Source organism: Accipiter gentilis, chromosome 13, assembly GCF_929443795.1.
Source record: "Accipiter gentilis chromosome 13, bAccGen1.1, whole genome shotgun sequence".
NCBI classification, from domain to species: Eukaryota; Metazoa; Chordata; class Aves; order Accipitriformes; family Accipitridae; genus Astur; species Astur gentilis.
In genome coordinates, this window is record NC_064892.1 from 5653558 (window position 1) to 5675085 (window position 21528).

The 21528-nt window shown below is 42.1% G+C and overlaps 1 protein-coding gene across 2 annotated transcripts in view; it reads right to left on the minus strand.

Moving 5' to 3' along the window:
* RAP2A (RAP2A, member of RAS oncogene family) overlaps nucleotides 1-20581 on the minus strand; it is a 32102-nt gene extending 11521 nt beyond the window's left edge. The window contains exons 1-3 of one of the 2 annotated variants that reach the window (XM_049816075.1): nucleotides 20235-20581; nucleotides 19379-19548; nucleotides 18938-18996 (exon numbers count right to left, since the gene is read on the minus strand). In XM_049816075.1, coding sequence (XP_049672032.1) covers nucleotides 19386-19548; nucleotides 20235-20548 — 477 coding nt within the window. In that variant the 5' untranslated portion in view covers nucleotides 20549-20581 and the 3' untranslated portion in view covers nucleotides 18938-18996; nucleotides 19379-19385. Of the gene's footprint in view, nucleotides 1-18937; nucleotides 18997-19378; nucleotides 19549-20234 lie in introns of those variants that run through there. The other variant, XM_049816074.1, reaches the window with a different exon arrangement.
* Nucleotides 20582-21528: the final 947 nt, after the last annotated feature.

A 21528-nucleotide genomic window follows, 5' to 3' on the forward strand; every position in this document is an offset into this window, starting at 1 on the left:
ACCCAATGGTAAATGTCACAACAGTAAAACAGCAATACCACCTGAAAATTCAATGGCCTGCCGACATGCCCTGTGGGTGAAGAGTTCACTCTCCACTAAAGCTAAGTCCTAAAGAAAAATCCCTGACCATCAAGACTTTACGGAGACCTTTTCTCAGCAAGTTTGCAGAACTCCATGAATGTTTAAACTATGTTCAATGGCATTATCGGTTCCCCTTGAAGTAAGGCTCTGGCATAGAATGTGACAGGCAAACAGCACTTTGAGCACTGGGGATGACAGCAAGGAGCCCATGACAGGAGTAACAGCAGTTCTCATCTACTGGCATTTCAGATGCTCGAAAGCCTTCGCAAAGAAGAGGTTAGCTTTCACTGTAAACAGGACACCTCTGCCTAATATCTACCATTAAAATTAATAGCTAACACTGAAGTCTATTATCAAGACTGAAAAGACTCTAGGTGATATATAATATCTACGTGCTTAGCAGCAAGTTTGCTGTGAGCATACCCAAACAATATTTTAATCCTTGAGTTCCTTCCCTATGCCAATCAAAATTCTCATCTTATACAATCGAGCATCAACATCATCTTTTTGAAATCCTGAAGTGCTTGCCACATTTAGCAACTTAGGAACACTGGAATTTTCAAATAAGAATTTCCTATTCCTTGGTATAGTTTAAAAAGCAGTAACCCCAAGTTTCCAATCTATATAGAATGCAAGCGTTTTACCTGACTTTTTCCATCATGACTAATTCTCTTGTTTCTAAAAGCAACAGGAAAATCAGAATGTTCTACAAATCTGAGATTCTCGCAGGTGCATCCATTTCACTTATTTCCTGTCTCTATACTCAGTTTGCATTGAAAGAAGTCTACTTGTCAAGAAAACTATGAACAAATTATGAGGCACAGCATAGTTGCTTAAATACAAAGTTCTTGCTCAAAATTTCCAGACACTAAAGCTGAGCATCTAATTTTTTGAAAATTGCTGCTACTAGCTGTAGAAATGGCTCAACATCTTGAAAATTAGTCCTCATTTAAGTATTTAAACTTTGCGTCCATAATTGAAAATTGTTCTTGATGACCGTATTAGTTTTCTGACCTTAAATATTTTTTAAGCCATATGCCATGCTAATATATTAATGTTTATTCCAATATAATGAGCATGACTGGATATGTCAAGTTTTTCAGTACCTACCAAATGTACAACGTATGGAAGATACTAAAATTAAAGAGACTACCATCTACTTTTTATTTGTATTTTAAAGTCTTAAAAAAAGACAATTCTTTAAAATGACCATTTTTTCAGACATAACTACTTATAATTAAACTTTATCCTTCGATACTTTGCAGAAAACACATTCAACATCAAGCGAGAGGAGTGCTGACACGCAATTTAAGAGATGAGCGTTCAGTTCCATCCCTTGTTACAAGACTGACTGCGATTTCTAGCAACTCCCTTGAACTCTGTAACTCCATTTTCCATCCGAAGAAAACAGCAGCTGTCAGCTTTAACTTCTGAATGCTTATGGCATGTAAACACTTCTGAGGTCTTCCATCCTTAGCAATGGAGGCAATCTGAACATCTTGAAGGATGCATTAGCAGTTTTGCTTGCTCTTCAAGAGAAAAACACCCTGCATCCCAGCTATTCTCAGCAGTAGGCTATGTAACACCATAAATCTTCAGGTTTTCTTTACAAGTATTGCAAACAGATACATTAGGGCAGACTGTGCGCCAACAACAAGCTTGCCATCAGAGAGAATAAAGCTATTGGATTAGGTGTGCCTCAGACTGTTACCTCACTTCAACACCACTGGCTTGAGCAGAAACTCCAAGGGCTCACAATATCTTAAAAAATATGCTGACACTGAGGGATTTCTTCCTCCTCCTTGCTTCTCTGTACAAAACTTCTACAAGGTCAAAAAGCTTGCCTATTCTGATGATGTAGGATTGAATACATCCCTTTGCAAAGGCAATGAAAAATGCAGATACCCAGTAAATGCAATATAAGCCTCCTGCATATCATACAGCAAATCTACGGGTTCTAATTGTTTCATATTTTTAATTTATTACATTGCTGTGTTCAAAGAACTTAACAGTGACCCTAACATGCATTATCACTTATCTATCAATATATGCTTTGTCACAAGAAATTTCTCTCAGGAGCATATCTCTTGACATGCAATCCTTTAGATAAATTACTGTAATATTTTTAAATATACTGCAAACTTACTGCATAAGGAAGCATTGACAAAGGTGGGGGAGAAGAAGGGAAGTGACCAAAGAGATTTGTACCAATTCAGACATATCAAAGTTTATGCCTATAGCTGGGTTAAAGAAAAACCTTTGAGACGAAGATATTGTTTATATTCCATTTGTAAAAGCTGAAGCAGCATCCAGCCGTTCTATAAAACACAGAGTCTGCAAAGTAATTTATGAGGACAATGGTAGGTCTAGTTTCTTATAGAGTTGTTCAATGCTGTATCGAAAGCTCTGAAGTTTTTCCTTCTGCCTACAACTCTTCCCCTCACCATTATCCAGTCCATAATTAGGGCTGAGCACATGCCACAGTTTCTTCCACAACTAGAGCACTGACAGGGTGTCTTTCCCACAACTGAGACAGAACTTAATCATTATTTAGATTTCTAATTCGTTCCAGACATCAAACCACAGACCCACTGGGGCAGGAAGGGACCTCGGGAGGTCTCTAGTCCAACTACCTGCTCAGAGCAAGATCAGCCAGCAGATCTCAGCCAGCTTGCTCAGGGCCATGTACAGTTCAGTCTTGAAAACCTCCAAGGACAGACCTTCCACGACCTCTTTGGGAACTTGTCCTAGCATTTAATTTAGTTTAACTTTGCCACAGAATTCAAAACTTACTTGCAGGTGACGAAGGAAGATGAGACAAGCAGACAACTGAGTTGCATAAGGCTTGTTTCCATAGAAAATGGGCTGAGAAACAAATGTCAAAGCTATACAAATATTTATAGCTATTCATTTATGTAGAGGAACTGATAATCGTACTTACAGGATTCAAGATAGACATATATCCTAGAATTATGAAAGCAAAGTGAATTAACCAGATTTTACAGAATTAACTAAAGCTCAAGCATAAGTTAATGACAAGTTCAATCTCTTTATCCTCGTTTATTTAAACTACAGACAGTGAAACTTCTTAACGGATACCCAACGTAAAAACTTGGGCTAGCAAAAATAGTCAAATGCATATGCATTTTGAAAGGTCCAGAAGACTATAGCTCTGTAAGATATTATTTCACTCTTTAAAGTGAACACACTCTTATATTCCTTTAACCAATTTATAATCACTGATAAAAATCCCACTGCAAAACTTATTTAAACTATTCTAATAGGATTTTCTCTAGCTCATTAAAATTACACTTTTACAGTCTTCAAGAATAGGCCTGACAATTAATTCAAAACCTTCTTAGTAGCATCACCTGCTTCCAAAGGATTAGAGTTCAGGAATGATCGTGTCGTGCCGTCCAGTCAGAACCACACAGAAAGCAACAGTTTCTCCTCCATGTCGAGGTAAGAACCTTCTTACTGCAAGACGTCAGAGCTGCTGACTTTCAGCACTACCCAGATCTAGCCTCTGAAAATGTATGCAAGCCTGGATCACAAAATTCACCTCTGACAATTTGATTGCCACTATCTGGTCTGTAGAATCGAGCATTACGTATGGACATGAACTGCATTGCCATAGTGGCTTTCATTTATTTACTTTCTAAATAATTTGACCTTTTGCAATGAACCTAGCTTTGGGTCACTAAAACTTAAGAAAAAGTAAAATAAAAATAATGGGATTAAGAGGCAAACCACCTGGCATAAATTTCTGCTCTCCCATCAATCCCCATGTAGGAGCTAAGGCAGATAGATACCAGAGTTTATATGATATTGCATAGCCTGAAGAGAATTTGTGTCTAGGACGAAGCAGAGACTTCCTTGTTGCCCTAGTAACCAAAGAAGAATACAGCTTAATGTCCTTCAACCTAATAAAAATATCCTACAATGCATATAAGAAAACTTTGCAAAAAATGCTCTGTTGAGACAGATTTTCCTCACAACGGTACAATTAGGTTACAATTCTGGGTATTTTTCAGAAGATAGACTGTTTTACAGAAACTCTAAGCAAATGGCCATGCTGGTATAGTGAACCAATATAGGAGAAAATAGTACAAGTTCTACCATTTTATCTTTTATTTCAGAAGTAGTATTACGACTTCATATCCTTCTGACTGTAGTCAAGCCCTCTTTTACCAAAATAAAGTTTGTGACCAACAAAGAAAAAACAGATGTGAATCTGACGGCCTTGACTAGTTTCATTAGCAGATGCTCTGAAAGCCTCTTCACTCCTGCTGAGTTTCTACCAGAACATCTGACTTTCAACTTGGGAAAGAGAAACTTTCTGCTGTGACTTCAGAAAGTTACAGAATAATTTATCCAGTTACCATAAGCCTGGTTGAAATAATTGGAGTGTTTGAATGAACAGAGCACCAAGAAGGTTTTCTTCTCTACAGTTTTCAGAAGTGACCTCCACCTTTAACAACTCAACTTTGTAACTCTAGAAATTTGATTCAAAAAGAACACATCAGCCAGTTAAGTGAAACCGTTTCCATATCTAAAGATGAATATACAAAAACAAGAGCTTCCAAAGTCAGGTGGGGTTTTTGTTTGTTTGTTTTGTTATTTGTTTGGGTTTTGGTTCATCTTCAAGTATAAAATACTGCCTCCTAGCATACTAACTCTATGTGGCAAATATGAAGTATGATTTACCGATAACCTCTCTTCTATGTTGAGCAGAAACTTCAGAAGTAATTCTCTTGGGAGCTTTTTTCATTCTTCCAACAATAAGACAGGTACCAATTAAAGAAAAACAACAACAGACTACTTCATTCTAAATCAGCATCCTGAATATATTAGAAGACTTGAAACTAAAGTTTATGCATTCTCGTATCCAGAACTTTCCTAGTAAGAACTTGTTTATAAAAGTACATCAAATATAGGGTATCTAGTACATAAAACAGTAAAATCAAAACGTTTTATTCTTCCTTACATGCATGTATATCTCAAATCTAATATTTGAGTTAACTATTAAAATGAAGGCAGCTAGAATAAGGAGCTCAGATATACTCATGCTTTCTGATGTTGAGCTATTTAACTACTGTATAAATATTAATTTCTCCGTTAAAAAAGGTCCCTTTTCCCTGAAGAGTTTTACTAACCTTTCTGACAGCCCTTTTATTGTCTACGAAGACAATTCGTGGCACTCGGTCACCCTGAAGACCATTTTATCTTGCACACACTAACCCTATCAGCTATCGGGCCATGCCTGCACCAGCAAGGTTAGCCTGCAGATCTCCACCTCCACGCAATCTCTGGGGCTTTCGGCATCCTGGCTGCTTCGGCCGGTGCCGAAGCCGTGCTGGAGCGGAGCAGGTGCACCGGGGTCAGGGCCCGAGGCTCCTGGCTGTCAGCATCCCCGGGGCACTGGAGCACCTCCGCGCCGGCGTTCTGCCGGTGGCTGCATGTTGGCTGATGGCCCGTGTCACCCAAAGAGACAGTTACTCGGCTGAGCCGACGGAAAGGATGGGCTCTGCTAGCTGACAGAAAAAAGCACGCGTCTGCGAGAGAGGGAGGGAGGGAGAAAAAGAATGAAAACCTTCCCAACAAGAGGCTATGTCTCTTACGGACATCTTTTTTTCAGAGGGAGAAAAAACAAACAAGCTAGGCCAACCTAAATAATTTCTTTAAAATGTTGCAAATGCCAACATGGACACCAATTTTAATATTGTTTAAATTAGGTAGGAAGCAAACCATGTGGCTTTACATTGGTTTAACCAAACTTGTGCAAAAAGTAACTTAGTGACAAAATTTTCATATTTGGACAAAGCCTATTTTAAACTATTTTAAATGGAAGATGACTGCAGAACCTGGCAAAATCCACATTTTGTTTTTTGTCCTGGCTTCTGACCCCACAGGCTCAAAGACTGAAAAACGCCTCTGCACATATATGCCTATATTTGTGTATATACATACATTTTAGCTGTCTGTGTCTCTAAGTAAGCTTATTTTTTAAATGGCAACATTTAGGTAGGTAACAGATTGTGAAAGATGCTAAACTATAATCTACTTTGTTTCATTCTGAGAAACAAAATATTACCCCAATATTTAAATGTCTATTTGACACATTCTAGGGACAGAAAGGATGATAATTTGTATACTTAAGCCTCATTAGTGACAGTAATAATGGTAAGAAAATATTTGAGAAAGTTGGACTTCTTTTAAGAAAGAGCCTATACTTAAAGGTACCGCACACCCTAGTGTCCATTACACCTTCTTCACTGAATCGCTAATTGGTAACTAGAATTTCCTGAAAATAGTCCACTAATTATTTTTTTCCACATTAAGTTGTCCTATGCAGAAAGGCCATTTCAATTAATAGGAAGGTGTGTGCAGCCCAGACTGTTCCCAGTCCTTTTAATCTAACCACATTTCTTGCTGACAGACAGAAAGTCTTTCAAAGGAAGGCATTTTGATCATCTCTGGGAGAAGAATGTAGACTTCAATTACCAGTCCAATTATCCCAGCTAGGAAGGCAATACAATTGCTTAATTTTAGAGTAATAAGGGACTTTCAAGGTGTGCCTTCTCAGCTTTCATCCACAATTGAGCTTTCCATTGTTCCTCTCTGGCAGATGAAGCTACCATGGTGGCAGTCACTATTTCTGAATAAAAACCATCTGGAGGAAAATTCAACATATGCTAAGTTCAGTGACTTCACACCTTTAGGTGAGTTGTTTTCTTTCTTGAATATGCTCATCTCAATTTAAAAAAGGATGCTTTTTGGTATATTTTAGCCAAATACAGTTTACAAGTCAGAACAAGATAAAGAAAAAAAGCAATATCCTGCAATAAACAGCAGTTCATATTGAATGACCAAGTTCTTGAGAATCCATGGAAAGAATACAGGGTAACCTTTTTTTTCCCAAAATCCTATATTAAGTCTACAAGACAGCAATTCTTCCCCAGAGGTGAAAACTTTGTAACCACAGGTTTTTTTCTCAGCGTGTCTATATCAAGCCTAGGGATACACCAGTAAAACCTGCAATACATGGTCTGCACATCACCCTCCTTTCCCTTTTACTTATGTTCCAGAGCAACTTGAACATTTTAAGTTCAAGTATCCTGACCCTGGCTTTCCATATATTTTATTTTCCTTTTCAAAACACAGTTATATTGTAAATTCTGGTAAGTAAAAACTGAATTATGTGGATTTGTTTAATCAAAGAGTTACGAAAGTAGTAAGAGGAAGCAGTCAGGAAAAACCACCTTGCCATCATCAGATCAGACTACCACTATCCTTTTCTTGAGCTTCTTGTGATATAATTCTTAGACATAATATAATGGTATTTTGAACATGTCTGCTATAGCTTAGTAGTATGACCGAGGGCTCATATTGTCTGCAAGTGCCAGTCCCTTCCGGCCTTGCTTTTAGTTAAACATTCACATTATGTATCCTGTCTATAAACGTTACAGCTGCCCAGTGGTTGAACTCTTGGCAATTATAAACATAACCAACAGCGTAAATCAAGAAGATGAAAATAACAGTAGCTGCGGTCCATCAGGAGGCTGTCCAAGGACTGCATTTGCTCACTATGGTTCCTGAAAACCACCCTCACACAGATGCGGAGCGAGTCCAGCAATCCTCCCAATTCGTGGTCAGTGCAGAATCTGAGGCACAGGGCCTGGTGGCAGCAGGGCTATTGCCACAATAAGGCCAGACCTTTAAGTAAAAACTGGTACTCAGAGTGGTAATAGGAACAGCATTCCTTGCCAACAGTTGCTGACAGACTCAACTGATGGGTAGCAAGCATCTGACTTTGGTTGTTATGAAATCTGGTTACAGAGAGCACTAGAAATAAAAGGGTCACAAGAGGTTTGACCAAAAACTGCTAGATGGTAAACAGACTCATAAGAAATTTGCATCAGCTACATAAGACAGTGATACTTCAGTTAGTAACAGAGGTTACACAATCCCAGATGGAACAACTGTAATGTATATAGTGCCAGACTAGAGGCAAGACCATTACGTATCCATTCACACAGTCCAGGCAAAATTATCATCTGATCCATAATGTTATCTTTAAAGGCAGCAGAAGTTTCTTCAAACCTAATCCCGTCAAAACATAGCCACTCATTCACCACATCAACGGTCAGCCTAGCTTCCCCACAATTTGAATCAAATTTGGGAAAATTTGGCTTGAGTGGAATTCCAGAACGTGCCATCATGCCTAAATTTTCTGGAACATCATCGAGGATCAAGGAGCAGAAGGCTATCAGTTCTCTCACATGGCTGGCCTGTAACAGCTACTGGAGAAGCAGATGATAGGAAGATTGCCTGCTGAGCGTCTGCAGCTTCTAATGTTAAGTGAGGCTGCAGACATCCAAACTAGGAGAAACACAGAAGAGATGCCTACGAAGACTTTGCAATTAATCAAGTTTCTTCACATTTGATATTTAACATTAAAACTCTATGGACTCTCGGCAGGCTATCTTGGTATCATCTACTTCTCCAGTTTCTTCCTAGGAAAGAGTCTTTCATCCCTTTGTATGAGGATAGCCACCTAAGCAGATTCTACTCCAAATATAATGCTATAATCAGCAATATAATATAACCTGGCATAGAACTCTCTTTTAAAGAAGAAAGACATCTGAAGTACAAGAATTGTCAAGCCCATGCTGTGGATGATATGATCATCAAGTCAGTGGTCTACTCAATATTCTGTACGAACAAGATCCTTACAAAGGCATTCGGAAATTCACTGCTCAAAACATAAGGAATGAAACTGATGTGAAAAAGCAGGAGGTAAAGAGAGGAAAAGATTCGGATGGCAAATATTTCTGGACCTGAATGCAAAACTGAGGTAGGTAAATATACTGGGAGTCCAGAACAATTTAGGGAGCTACGTCCAAGAGACTGCTCCACAAAATTTTTGCCTACCCACTTAATTTCTTGACAGGTTGCATCCACCTAAAATTTTTGTCAAAACAAGGTAGCTGTCTGAAGGCCTACAGCTGTGCAAGCTCAGCTGAGCCATATACTGGAACCACATCAGGGTCACACACCTAAGCTCTTTGGATTTACAGATGAGGCATGCAAGCAGCCAAGTCCCTTGAGAGGCCTAATTCACTAAACATTCTTCTGTGAGTCTAGTAACACCCCAATAGGAAGATACTCAACAAAACCCACAACAGATACCACTTCCACACAAAGCCATGGGAATAAAAGCAAGTAGTGGCAACACTGTCTCTCACATTTAATGTAGCAGTACAGCAATTACAAAACCGGCCAAGGAGGTGAAAGACCTGCACCATACGCTTTCTTTAGTCATACGAGTTTCACATCTGCTTTCCCCAGCATAGTGCTCTAACCACTAAGCTAGAAGTGATGTTGAGAAAATACTCTTCAATCTTCCTGTTGAAGATGTGCCACTATGAAGGCAAGTACAAATACAGGAAGGCCAATTGACAAATCCCAAGGGAATAGTAACAACAGAAAAAGATCAGGTGTACAAGCCGAAGAAAGACACTAGGGACTGAAACCCTGGGATTTCTCAGGACTGCTTATTCACTTTAGATTAAGAAGTCAGTGCAAAAATGCAAAATCAATATCCCATACAGTGAATGGTCACCAGAAGAGTCCCCTAGTCCAGGTGACCACCATATTTCAGGAAAGGTCAGCTGTTGCTCCATGATGACATAGTGGCTTCCATTTTTCTCCCGCGCTTTTAGAATTTAAGTGTTTTGATCAGTGAGAGGGCCTGCCTCTCAAGAGAAGAGATTCTACATACATAAGGAGATAGTTCAAGTGGTTTTCTACAACAGGACTACACACCTCAGAGCAAAGCAGATTCCTAAAGAACTGACACAGAAAAGAAATGCTAAGCTATTTTGCAAGACTGATTTCTCACTTCTTTCTCAATGAAATGCAAGAAAAGAGAAGGTTGACGGGGGGGGGGGGGGGGAGGGAGGGAACAAGAAGCATCTCCTCCAGCGCATTGCATGTTCAGAAGATCAATGCCAGGATTCCTGGCTTTGGACAGCATCCTGCACACTTGGTACAAAACCAAAACCAACCTCTCCTACCCCCAAAACTCGCACTATATACCAAGGAGGTTATCTGTTAAAGAACCCAAGCAGATCAAGCAGATTTAAGTGGCCCTACATTGACACCCCCCCTACTCCCCTCCCCAAACCTAACACCACACCCAAACGGACGAAAGCAATGGGAGAATTCATTCCAAATCACCGCTTGGATTTTGATTGTGGACCGCAGCATTAACCCAGCAGAAGGTGACTCATGCTTCTCTCTTCCAGGCATTGTAGGGAGTAACCTGCATGTCAGCTACCAAGAATCTAACTGCTTCTGAGGCTAGCAGAGCAGATGTCTTCTTTAAGCAGCGAGATGGAGAGCCTGGATTTCATTGGAGGCTGAGAAGCACTCAGACCAGTTAGATTTTTAAATTTTTTATTTTTTTTTTTGGGGGGGGGGGGGGGGAGGTGGTGGTGGTGGTGGTATGTATGAAAGGCATCTGATAAAATGCTCCAGAAGAAATAGTTCAAGGTGATCATCTTCTGCCCTCCAAATTATTTTCAAAAAGAAACTGAATTCCTAAAGTTAAAAAAAACCACCCTAAACCACAAAAATGCAAACCACCACTGTTTAACTGGTTTTCAGTAGAATTATTACAGCAGAAGAGGGGCAAATTTTGATATGTGGAGATAGAATATTACTACTAGGAAAACCCTTTACAACATCAAGTCCTTTTGGCAGTAGAAAGTAATCCACAGACTGAAAACATACCTTCTTAAAAACTGTACAAATAGCAGCATACAAATAAGGACTGCTGTCACATAGCTCAAAAAAATACACAAGTCCAGGATTCTGCATCATGGTCAAGTGCAATTAAATACAGACGTGGGTGGAAAAAAAAACACCAAACAGATTTTTTTCCCCACTCATTTATAACTTTTGGGAAAAATGGTACAGACCCCAAACATTTCATATTCATTGTTCTGTTCTGACAAAAACAATGAGCTTCTAAAATTTAAAAATTAAATTGAAAACATGGTAAGGAAATTTCAAAAGAAAAGCAATTCTTGAGGAAAGGCTTAATTTATGCATTTCTAGATAGGTCTTATGAAGTTCATGGCTTTTTCAAAAGAAAAAAGCATTCCAATTATTTACACATTTATAAAACATTTCAAGATTTTGCACAGCAGTTAAAAAGATGTTATAGCCATGTGGGAAACTGCAACTAGATCTAATCAGATAAAGTAGGTTGATCAGTCCTGGCTTATCCTCTATACTGTGAAATACATTAGGAGTAAGAGGCCAAAGAGCACATTCTCCTACCAAAACTCGCTCGTCACATCAAGCGCACCTATAACCCAGAGGCTATCTATGTGGCTATTTCTTGAAAGCATCTTTTTTTGCAGTTAATCAGAAATCCAGGACCAAATGTCTTCTTCACAACATTCAGAGCACTTAAGTTCAGTGCCCTTATCCAATTCATTTCCAGTTCAAATTAAATTGTAGTTGAGTAGATACTCACACGGGAATCTCAAACACTATTAATCTTTTAGTTAAGGTGGTTACTTGTTAACCAGAACCAAACCATTCTATAAAGAGTTGTATTTTATTTTACCCCAGACCACAACCCTAAGCTATTACATTCTAAAACTTTAAAATGTTTTAATGTCTGCCTCATTACCCTGACTTTCTGCAGAAGATAATAACAATGTCTTAAAAGTTGTTAAAGCTCTATGTACATGACACATGCAATGTGTCAAAACAAGCTAATCAAGTCTAAAAAAATGCTTACTCCTTTTTTTTGTCCTTCACCTGATCTTTCACCTAGTCTAGGCCTAATCAAGACAAGAATTAAAATAGTCACCATTGCATTTTTAAAGAGTACAGCACCAACTAATTGAGCTAGCCTCATGACATCGATGTTGAGAAAGGATAACGTGCTCATACCACACCTTTAATTCTCTTGTCTAGACTAGGATTTAAGGCAACACAGCTGCTAAAATGCAATCCATTGACAAAGAAAGTGTTCGAGTTGCACTCATCATTGTAAACTGTACCGAGACTATACTGTTTGCCTTAGTGAAGCAAAAATTGAATACTAGTCCTATATTGGAAACCTCTGGGAAAAAAAACTCAAAAAAACAGACCAGCAGGAAGCTAATGAATAAGAGAACATGAAGAAGCAGATAGCTATAGTTCTTGTTACCTTAACAATCACGTAAATCTTTGTACAAGTCACTACGTGCCAGGACAATTTAGCACTGCAGTCCCAATTGCTTCCCTATTCTCTCTCAAAACGTTATCATCACATACCACCTACACAATTTACAGGGAAGAAAAAAAGGAAGGGAAAAAAAAAAAAACCAAACAAACGATGTTTGAGCAACACTTGCAATATTTCAGAAATTAAATAACCAGTAACCCCAGGTTTGTTCTTAGGTGCAAAAAAATAAAAATCTGACACTGAATTATTAAGGGGAAAACTAGAAAAGGAATAGATTTAATGATTTTTGGGAAAGCCACCTACTCAGTCATTTCAGATTTTCATCTAAAAACTTTCAATCGCCAAAGAACGTCTATTTTAGAAATTTCAGTCCAAAGAGTGTGACTGCTAGTATAAGAGTTTTAACTAAACATACTGTTACCCAGAATGTTTTATGTATGACCAGACAACAAAATTTGTTTCTATCCACACACCATCCAACTGAAGAGTAGAGAATCGTGGTTATTTTGAAAGAAAAGATTAAATCTACTGCCAACTGTGTTGGCTATAAAAAACAGTATTTAAAGAATTATTGTTCTCTAGGCAAAACAAATTCAAAGCAAAACAGAAATTCTAATGAGCAATGACTTTTTTTTTTGATAAAAATTTCCAAATATTCATTGCAAAATTCTGTGTCAAAACAGCTTAATGAAGAGCAAGATAGAAAACATTCAACCCCAAGCATTAATGCTATATTATTGTACTAAACTATGAAAGCCATTAAAGTCACTGTTATATTTGGTCTTTAACACATTAAATAGCATTTTTACAACACAGACATGATCAAACAACACTGCACAACTGAAAACAAATTTAAGAAGTCTTGCCATATACCATTCTACTATTTGACAATTGTAGCTACCCATACTTATTCACACACCTCTACAACAACATGAGCTACATCGGCAATTAAGACCCAAAAAGAGAATATGATGTTAAGTGATACTGGCATCGTAAAGAGGATATGCTATATTCTAAACTAGCACAATCTAAACTAAACATGCATACAAAAGGAGCTTGCCTACCTGGCTTTTTCAATAAAAGTCCAAAGAATACCTAAAAAGCAGGAGGGGATAAAAAGATTTATTTTCAGTGGCCACATATGGAAACTATCATGTCACTTAACCTTACGAAGAAAAATAAATAAATCTTGGAAAGGAATACCTATACAATTAGCTAGGGAGGGGCAGGGAAGCAGCGAAAAAAACACATTAGAAGAGTCTGTTTATAAGCATTGCCTCAAATTTTCATGGTTTCCACAGAAAGTAACTCAAAGTAGCATGAATATTTCACATTTTCAAGGGAGGGGGTGGGGTGGGGGGCAGGGCAGGGAGAGTCAAGAGAACTCTGGAAGTATAGAATTTAATTCAAAAGCTTCTACAGGAAAACATTAAAGGTAGTATGTTCTGAAGATGCATGAGCACCTCAAAATATCCAAGTTTAAGCCAAGCAACTTTAAAATAATGTTCTATAGCTTAAAATTGCGCACTGTCAGAGACATTTGTTAGAGGATTGTCTATGTATGAATTCCCCAGTTAAATCAAGAAACCTATAATTTTGTCTGACAGAATTAGTTCATTAATTTCAAATTAAAACAAAGGTAGATTCACACACACACACACACACAAGATCTAAACTCTATAGAGCCAGAAAGAAGTGTTGTAAAGTTATTTTAAAGCATAAGAGCACAAAGAGCTCTTAAGTTAAAAATTTGAGTTTAAAACCAAATAAATTTTACAGTAATGTTCTGTATCCTGCGAACTTGTACTCCTGCTATTACAGACACTTTCTAGGGGACAGTCTATGTATCAGTTCCCCTATAGGAGACAACACCCAGCCATACAGCTGAAGGTTCTGATGTTATATACAGGGTCAACTTGATACAACTGACTACTTGTGTTTACCACTTCTTTATATCTGTACAGATGCTTAAAATACTTGCATTTTCTTCTTGTAAACCGATAAGGTTCTCACCTGAGAAACAGCTATCCATAGGTGCCCCTTAAAAAAATAAATAAATAAATAGAGGGGGGAGGGGGAAGAGAGGGCAGTATAGCTCTTTTATTGTACTTAAATATTTTAACACAATAGCCAATGTCTGCACTGTGTCAGGATTCCATCCAGGTTCCTACATTTTCTCAGAAATATGTACAAGTGTTTGATGGGATTTAAAATCTATTAATCTGTTCTTGCAATAAAGTGCTAAATTTCATCTGATGGGTGCACAAGAGTGGCTGACAGCTTGGCCAGGCATCCTGTAGAGAATACTTGTTACCTGCCCTGCCTTTTTCACATACAGAAGAACTCTTGCTAAAAAAGACCTCAGGATTTCAGTCTGTTCTTATTTCTACCATCTCTACACAGCTAGCATCTATGAAAGTCCCTAAATTTGTCAAGCTTTTGCATACAGTACTTCAGAAAGAATAGGATTTTCCAAATTTCACTTCTACTGAACACTTAGGTATTTCTTCCTGGAAGGTTGGAGCCATGTTTGTGGTTGAATGCGTCATAGCAGTGTTCATGAAGAATTCGCCAACTAGTTCTCCAAATTAGAAAAATATTTTCTTAAAACAAAGATGAGAAATACACAGAATTTCAGAGAACTGGTAAATTCAACCTTGCTTAATGAGGACTTACTGTCTTTGAATAAAAACCATACTTAGTTTTCATAGTACTTGGAAAGCAACATTTTCAAACTAGACATTTGAGCAATTTGTGATTTCAAGTATAGTTTTTCAGACTTAATCACCATTAAGTCACTAAATACATCAATTATCATTGACTCAAGATGCTGATTTCACAATTAATAAATGTCAATAATTACATCTCTTGTACGTTTTAAATTACCACACAGAACCCCTAGACTGGGAGGCAGACTTTCATCCTGATGATAAACACCACCACAAAGAACATTCTCAACTCGGAGACATGTTTCTGTGGTATTTCATAGCAATATACCTACATCTGCACTTTCAGACAATCTAAATTAATAAATTTTCTGGTCTTTGCTTTCTAAAGAAAAAGCAATACATTAATGAAGAGGGTTGTTTTTCACTGCTGGAATAGAGCACTTCTCAACAATACTATTTTAAGCAGAATCTGTTAGTGTCCAAAACATGAACACAACAGTCCTATCTTTAAAGCCCTGGTCAGACACCTAGAGATAGCACAAGTGAAGAACTCTGAATTAACTTGAGTTCTTTTTTATTTCTGTGCTTTAGTTTTCTGCTTGAATAGAAATAATAATACTTCTCTATTTCATGGGGTTCTACTAAAAGTATACATTTTAAAGCCTGTAGGACAGAATGAGAAATTACATTATTGAAGGCTACATAAGCACCTAGAATATACACCCAATGAAGTTTAAACATACCTTCACGGGAGAAAAACACTGACAAAGTCATATCCAAAATTAAAATTCAGTATATGGTAAGTATCAGCAGATTCTCTTCAGAGAGCTTTCTAATCACACAAAAGACAAACACAGAAGTGTTAAAAGTTACCTAACTCCTTTTTCCACAAAAAAAAAAAAAAATAAAAAAAAATTACACTGCTTAATCTGCATACTCACTACTTATTTCTAAACCTTGATATCTAACTGGGGTGCACCACTTCCAATCTGTTTCATTTGACAGCTTCTGCTCTTCCTTCACTGCAGACCTTCGCTGGCATCAGGGCCCACTCATCCAGTTTAGCCTTGCTCTCACAAACACAAGGTTTCTCCAGAAAACAGCTCATTCGAAAACTACAGTGAGTTCTATCTGGACCATAAACAACAGGCAGTTCTTTGCTGCCAAGCTTGCAAATCCATTTTGGAGGGAAAGAAGGGCCTAGATTTGCAGCACCTACAAACGCACAGGTAACATATTTTGCATAATATCTCACCAGGAGGCAGTAAAGCAGCAGTTGATTCTCTTTATCCTTCTTGTATACAGAAAGTAAGAAGTACTCTTCAAAGCTACCACATAAAAAAATATTATACTTATGTACACTCCACCTTCCCAACAGTACAAACTCTCAGCATTTGCAGGAATCGGAAGAAACAAGGCTTAATGGACTTATTTGGCACAAGTGGGATCCAGAAACTGGTACTAGGTGCCTGAAACGCTAAGATCATGAGGTTGGAACAATGCATTCCAGGTAAGCAGTCAATTGTAGAGTGAAGAGGAGCTCCCAAACTGTTCGCTTAGCTATCAGTATCAGCGATAACAGCTTCAAACAAGCATGGAGGCACTCTCAAGTTCCTAAACCCAGAGACCGACCCTATACCTTTGGCCTCATTCTGCACAACCCACCACCCTACATTAGGACACAACCCACCACCCTACACCAGGACACAACCCCTTCATCCTCCTACCTTCTGATTACACTCCTTTATCCAGCAAAACAAGGCATCCACAGCCTCACTCACCTTGGCCACATCCCCTTTCATCAGTTCCTGCGCACCACGTACTGATGCTGAAGCACAAGTTCCAGATAAGCAGGGCTAGTCGCAGGCGCTGCAAGAACAGCTGATGGCAGAAACGACCGCTTTGTACAACACACGCTATAGCCAAGCCACTCCTCGAGTAAAAGCTATTGTCAGGCACAGCATCTGGAGAAGGAAGAACGGCAGCTGTGATTTTGAACCACCGTGATTCTTCATCCAACGCTGGCAGCGTTCTGTGCAGTGGGAAACTCTGGCCCAAAATACAGCGAGGGCTTCTGAAACCTCTTCCTTCTCCTCATCCTGTGTCTAGGCAGAGCTGCTGGGGGTACACCCATCCACTCAGAACTGGCAGGGCTCCCTTACTGAAGGTAAAGCACCTCGACTCATTCTTAGAAAAATCTAGACAAAAATGTTTTATTTACTTTGAAAAGAAGAATATGGTTTACATTTAAACTATTTCCCAGGAAAGAACTTTAATTACCCATTTAAAAGCTATGGAGGCATCCTCCCCTCTTGATAAAACTGTGCACCATGACTGAAAGGGACGTAAGGCTCCCACACTACACAAAGAAGCTTGACTTTATAGTTTTGCCATTAGAAGACTTCTGTGCAAACTGGGAGACCTGGATTTCAGTCCTGTTTTTAAGTCTATTTATGCATTTTTTAATATTAAGTAGCCATTTAATGAGAACAGAAACTACACTGGCAAGAGTGATCTCAACCTCTTCTAACCACTAAGCTTCAGAGTTAAGTAAAGGTCCACTTGTTTCCTCTCTTTCATTCATGAACATGTCATTCATTCCTATAAAGTAATTCACCTTCATCAGGTGGAGTGAAGGACTCCCTTAGCTTAATTTGGCCTGGTATGTGGTGGTTAGACCAGGGAAGCAGAAGATTCAAGCATGCATCTCTTAATCTGAAGAGGGAATTTCACCTGGCTTTTCTACTTCTTAGGAGAGTAATCAAAATTACTCTCTAATTATGCAATAACACAGGGATTACTTCATTTAAAAAAAAAAAAAAAAGCAGCAAGGACAACATGTAAAATGCAGAGATACCTACGAGTCACAGACCTGGCGAATTGGTTTCCAGGTACAGTAAAAGTTCAGAGATTTTTAGATCAAGGTTTTGTATCAATATAAGCATATATTTGTCACTGTCAGGTATCTCATCCAAAATCCCTAAGGAAACAGGACTATGATTATTTGTCTCTCAACATGGATTAAATGCATTTGTGCAGCTGTATATTCTAATTTATAAGTCCTTGTACAGATACATATTATATCCGTAAATATGCATTCTTCCAGTTTAACTGGTAAAAAAGGATGCAAGCTTAAGTCAAGAGCACAGTAGGTCTTACACTGCCTGCAAACTCAAGTTCCAAAACATAACAACAACAAAACCCACAGATATAAGATGTGGTAAGTTGACAAGGAAAGATCTGGTACGCTTGCTGAAACTACACCTTTTTAATACTGCAAGTCAAGAGCATATCCCTTTCAACTACAACTCAAAATTTTCAGGATTCCAGCTGCTTTTAGATTACTTTGCATGAGTGAAATTCAGGATTAAAACACTGCTCATATGTCTTTCACGAAGCACCTAACCAAAAGCCAAAGCTTGAAGTCTTGCAGTAAAAGAGAGGGCAGAAGAAAAATACCAGCAGCATTTAGAGCCACTCTCAGCAGTGCTGAGTCAATGTAACTATGGAAGTACAAGTTGCTTTCTATTCTGCTTCACCTATCTACGGCTTGTCAGCTGGGGTCTGAATGCAGATGCTCCATTGCAAGGTACAATGCAAGCTGCAAAAGCCACAGCTAGGCATTCAGAGACTAAATGAATTTATATCACTGATTAAATACAGGAAAACCAAAAGCATTTATTAATAATAAAGTCTACCCTAACTACTTCAAGAAGAAACATTCTTCTGTAAGGTACATGTGAACGATAAGGATCGTGAGGATACGGAAAATGCATTTTCCGTAATAAATTCACAATAACTTCATTACATTGGTCTTTAGAAACCTCCAGTGACAAAGTTAGGACACACATTAAGAAACACCTACTATGAGAAAGTTGCAAGTCTCTGAAAACATCAGTGCTTTGTCACCTCCCCCCCCACCATTTCCCCTACTCACCCTCCTCCCCAATTTCTCAAAATACATCTTCCCCAGGCCTTGGTCTGGAATGGTAGTTTCTGTGAACAGACCATACCCAACCATATGATTAGCCATTATCACCTTTTGTGCTCCACTCTGCATTAAGATGCAAATCCAACAGCTGTGGTCCAACTAAGTTATTTACAAGGGCTTCCCTTTCAGATGTCCAAGCCAAAGCTACAACCAGTTCTGCGACATAATTACAACCTCTCTCCACGGGCAATAACAGATTTCTGTCTGCAATGATCTGGCCAGCGGCATTTTCTCACCCACACTATGGTTCAAACGGTTGCTATGATTTCAAATGGTGCATCTACCCTTATTTTAGCGCGACTGGCTGCGTTTCAGCTGCTGACATCCAACTGATTGACGCATATCTAAACAACACAGTGGTTATAAAAACAAACTGGCAGCACGCACCGGTGTTTCACCACCGTGGATTCACTCGCAGTGGAGCGGCTGGCAACGCGACCGTGGGAAATTTAAGAGAAAACACTGAGCGTACACAAGGCCTAACGCTCACAGCCGTCACCCAAGGAAGAGGCTTGCGCTCTCCACTTTGAAGACGAGTGGGAACTTCACGGAAATACCTATGCAGGTATCCAGAGAAAAGGCAGATCTCTGCCTGCTTTTGAAGACACGCGTGCTGCAGGTCAACACCCTTGCGAATCGCCCACGGCGCGTCCACTGAGAAAGTACACTCGAGGACTGGCCCCACGCAGTAATTCGGGGAACTGCTTTTCCGCGCCCCCCCACCCCCCACCCCCCCGTCAGAGCCGTGGCACAGCCTGCCGCCTGCCCGCTGTATTTCACGCCGGAGCACCCCAAACCGGGAAACGGGGGGGGGTGGGGGTGGGGGGGTGGTGGTGTTCCAGCAGCGGCAACCGCTGGATCCCCCCCCCCCCCCCGCCCCGCCACCCACCCGCAGGGAGCCCGGGGCTGCGGGCGAGGCACCGGCGGGGGCTGGGGACGGTTCCGGAGGGGGGCGGGGGGGGGTGTCCTGCCGCCCTGGGGACGCTACCGGGGAAGGTGGGAGGGAGGCGGGTGAGGGAAAAGAAGCCGCGGGGCAGCACCTGAGGGGGCAGCGGGGCAGGGCGGAGATCCGGGCCCTGCGGGTCGGCCCGGGGCGGGTCGGAGGGGACGGGGAGGGGGTGGGGGGGGACGGGGACGGGGACGGCCACGGGCACGACGGGCGGCCCCGCAGGCCCCGGCGGGGCCGGGCCGCAGGTGGGCGTCGGGCGCGGCCGTCGGAGGAGCGGCGGGCCGGGCAAGTCACCTCTTGACGCGGATGATCTGGTCGCGCATGGGTCGGATGTCCTGGAAGCTCTGCTGGTTGACCAGGCTGTAGACGAGGATGAAGCCCTGCCCGTTCTTGATGTAGAGGTCCCGCATGGAGGCGAACTGCTCGGTACCCGCCGTGTCCAGGATCTCCAGGACGGAGGGGGAGGCGTCCACCTCGATCTCCTTGCGGTAGAAGTCCTCGATGGTGGGGTCGTACTTCTCGATGAAGGTGCCGGTCACGAACTGCACCGTGAGCGCCGACTTCCCCACCCCGCCCGAGCCCAGCACCACCACCTTGTACTCGCGCATCCTCCCGCCGCCGCCAGCGCGGACCGCCCGCTCTACCCGCACCTGCTCGACGGCCCCTCCTCACCCCCCCGCCATGGGCCGGGCCTCCCCTCCTCTCCCCGCCCTGCCCTGCCCTGCCCGTCGCCGCCGCCGCCGCTCCGCTCCGCTCCCGCCCGGCGGATGCTGCCGGCGGCGGGGCCGCGCTGACGGGCTGCGGCGCGGCCGAGGTGGGGCGCCGCCGGCCCCGCCCCCCTCCTTCCCCCTGTCGCCACGGCAACAGCCAACCGGCCGGCGCGCGCGGAGGGGCGGGGGGGGGCGGGAGGGGGGGGCAGCGCTGAGGAGGAAGAAAGAGCGCGGGGAGGAGGGCGGGCGGTGCCTCGTCACGTGGCGCCTCCCCCCTCCCCTCCCCCGCCTCCTCCGCCGCCGCCGCCGCCGGAGGGTGGCCGGCCAATCGGCGGGCGCGGCGGCTCCCACGTGACGCCGGCGACTCGGCGGGTCAGCCTGCCGGCGCTGTCACCGTGGAAACAGCGGCCCGCCCCCCCCCCCCCCCCCCGCCTCCCTTGACTCCGCTCCTCTTCGGGCCAGCGCCGCCACACGCGCTTCCGGGAGGGCCAACCAGCGGCCGCGCAGCGGTCACGCGGCGGGCGGGGTGAGCCAATGGGAGCGCGGGACGGGGGGGGTTGGGCGGGCGCTCGGCGGCCGGAAGTGCCTGTCAGGGGGCCCGCGGCGGCGGGGTTTGGTGGCGGGTCGGGATGGCGGCGACGCGTTCGCCCGGGGCCCCGGGAGCGACCTGTAGCCCGAGGGGGAGCTGGCGTCGCACCGGGGGGTGGAGGGCTGTTGGGTGAGGTGGCGGCGGCGGCCTCCGCGCTGCCTCCCCCTCCCGCGTCCCGGTAGGTGGGCGGGAGGGAGGGGGGAGAGGCCTTTCCGAGCCGCCCGAGAGGAAAATCCCGTGTAGGCTCTCCGGTTCCGCTTCCCGGTGTTGCTGGGGGAGGGGGCTCTGG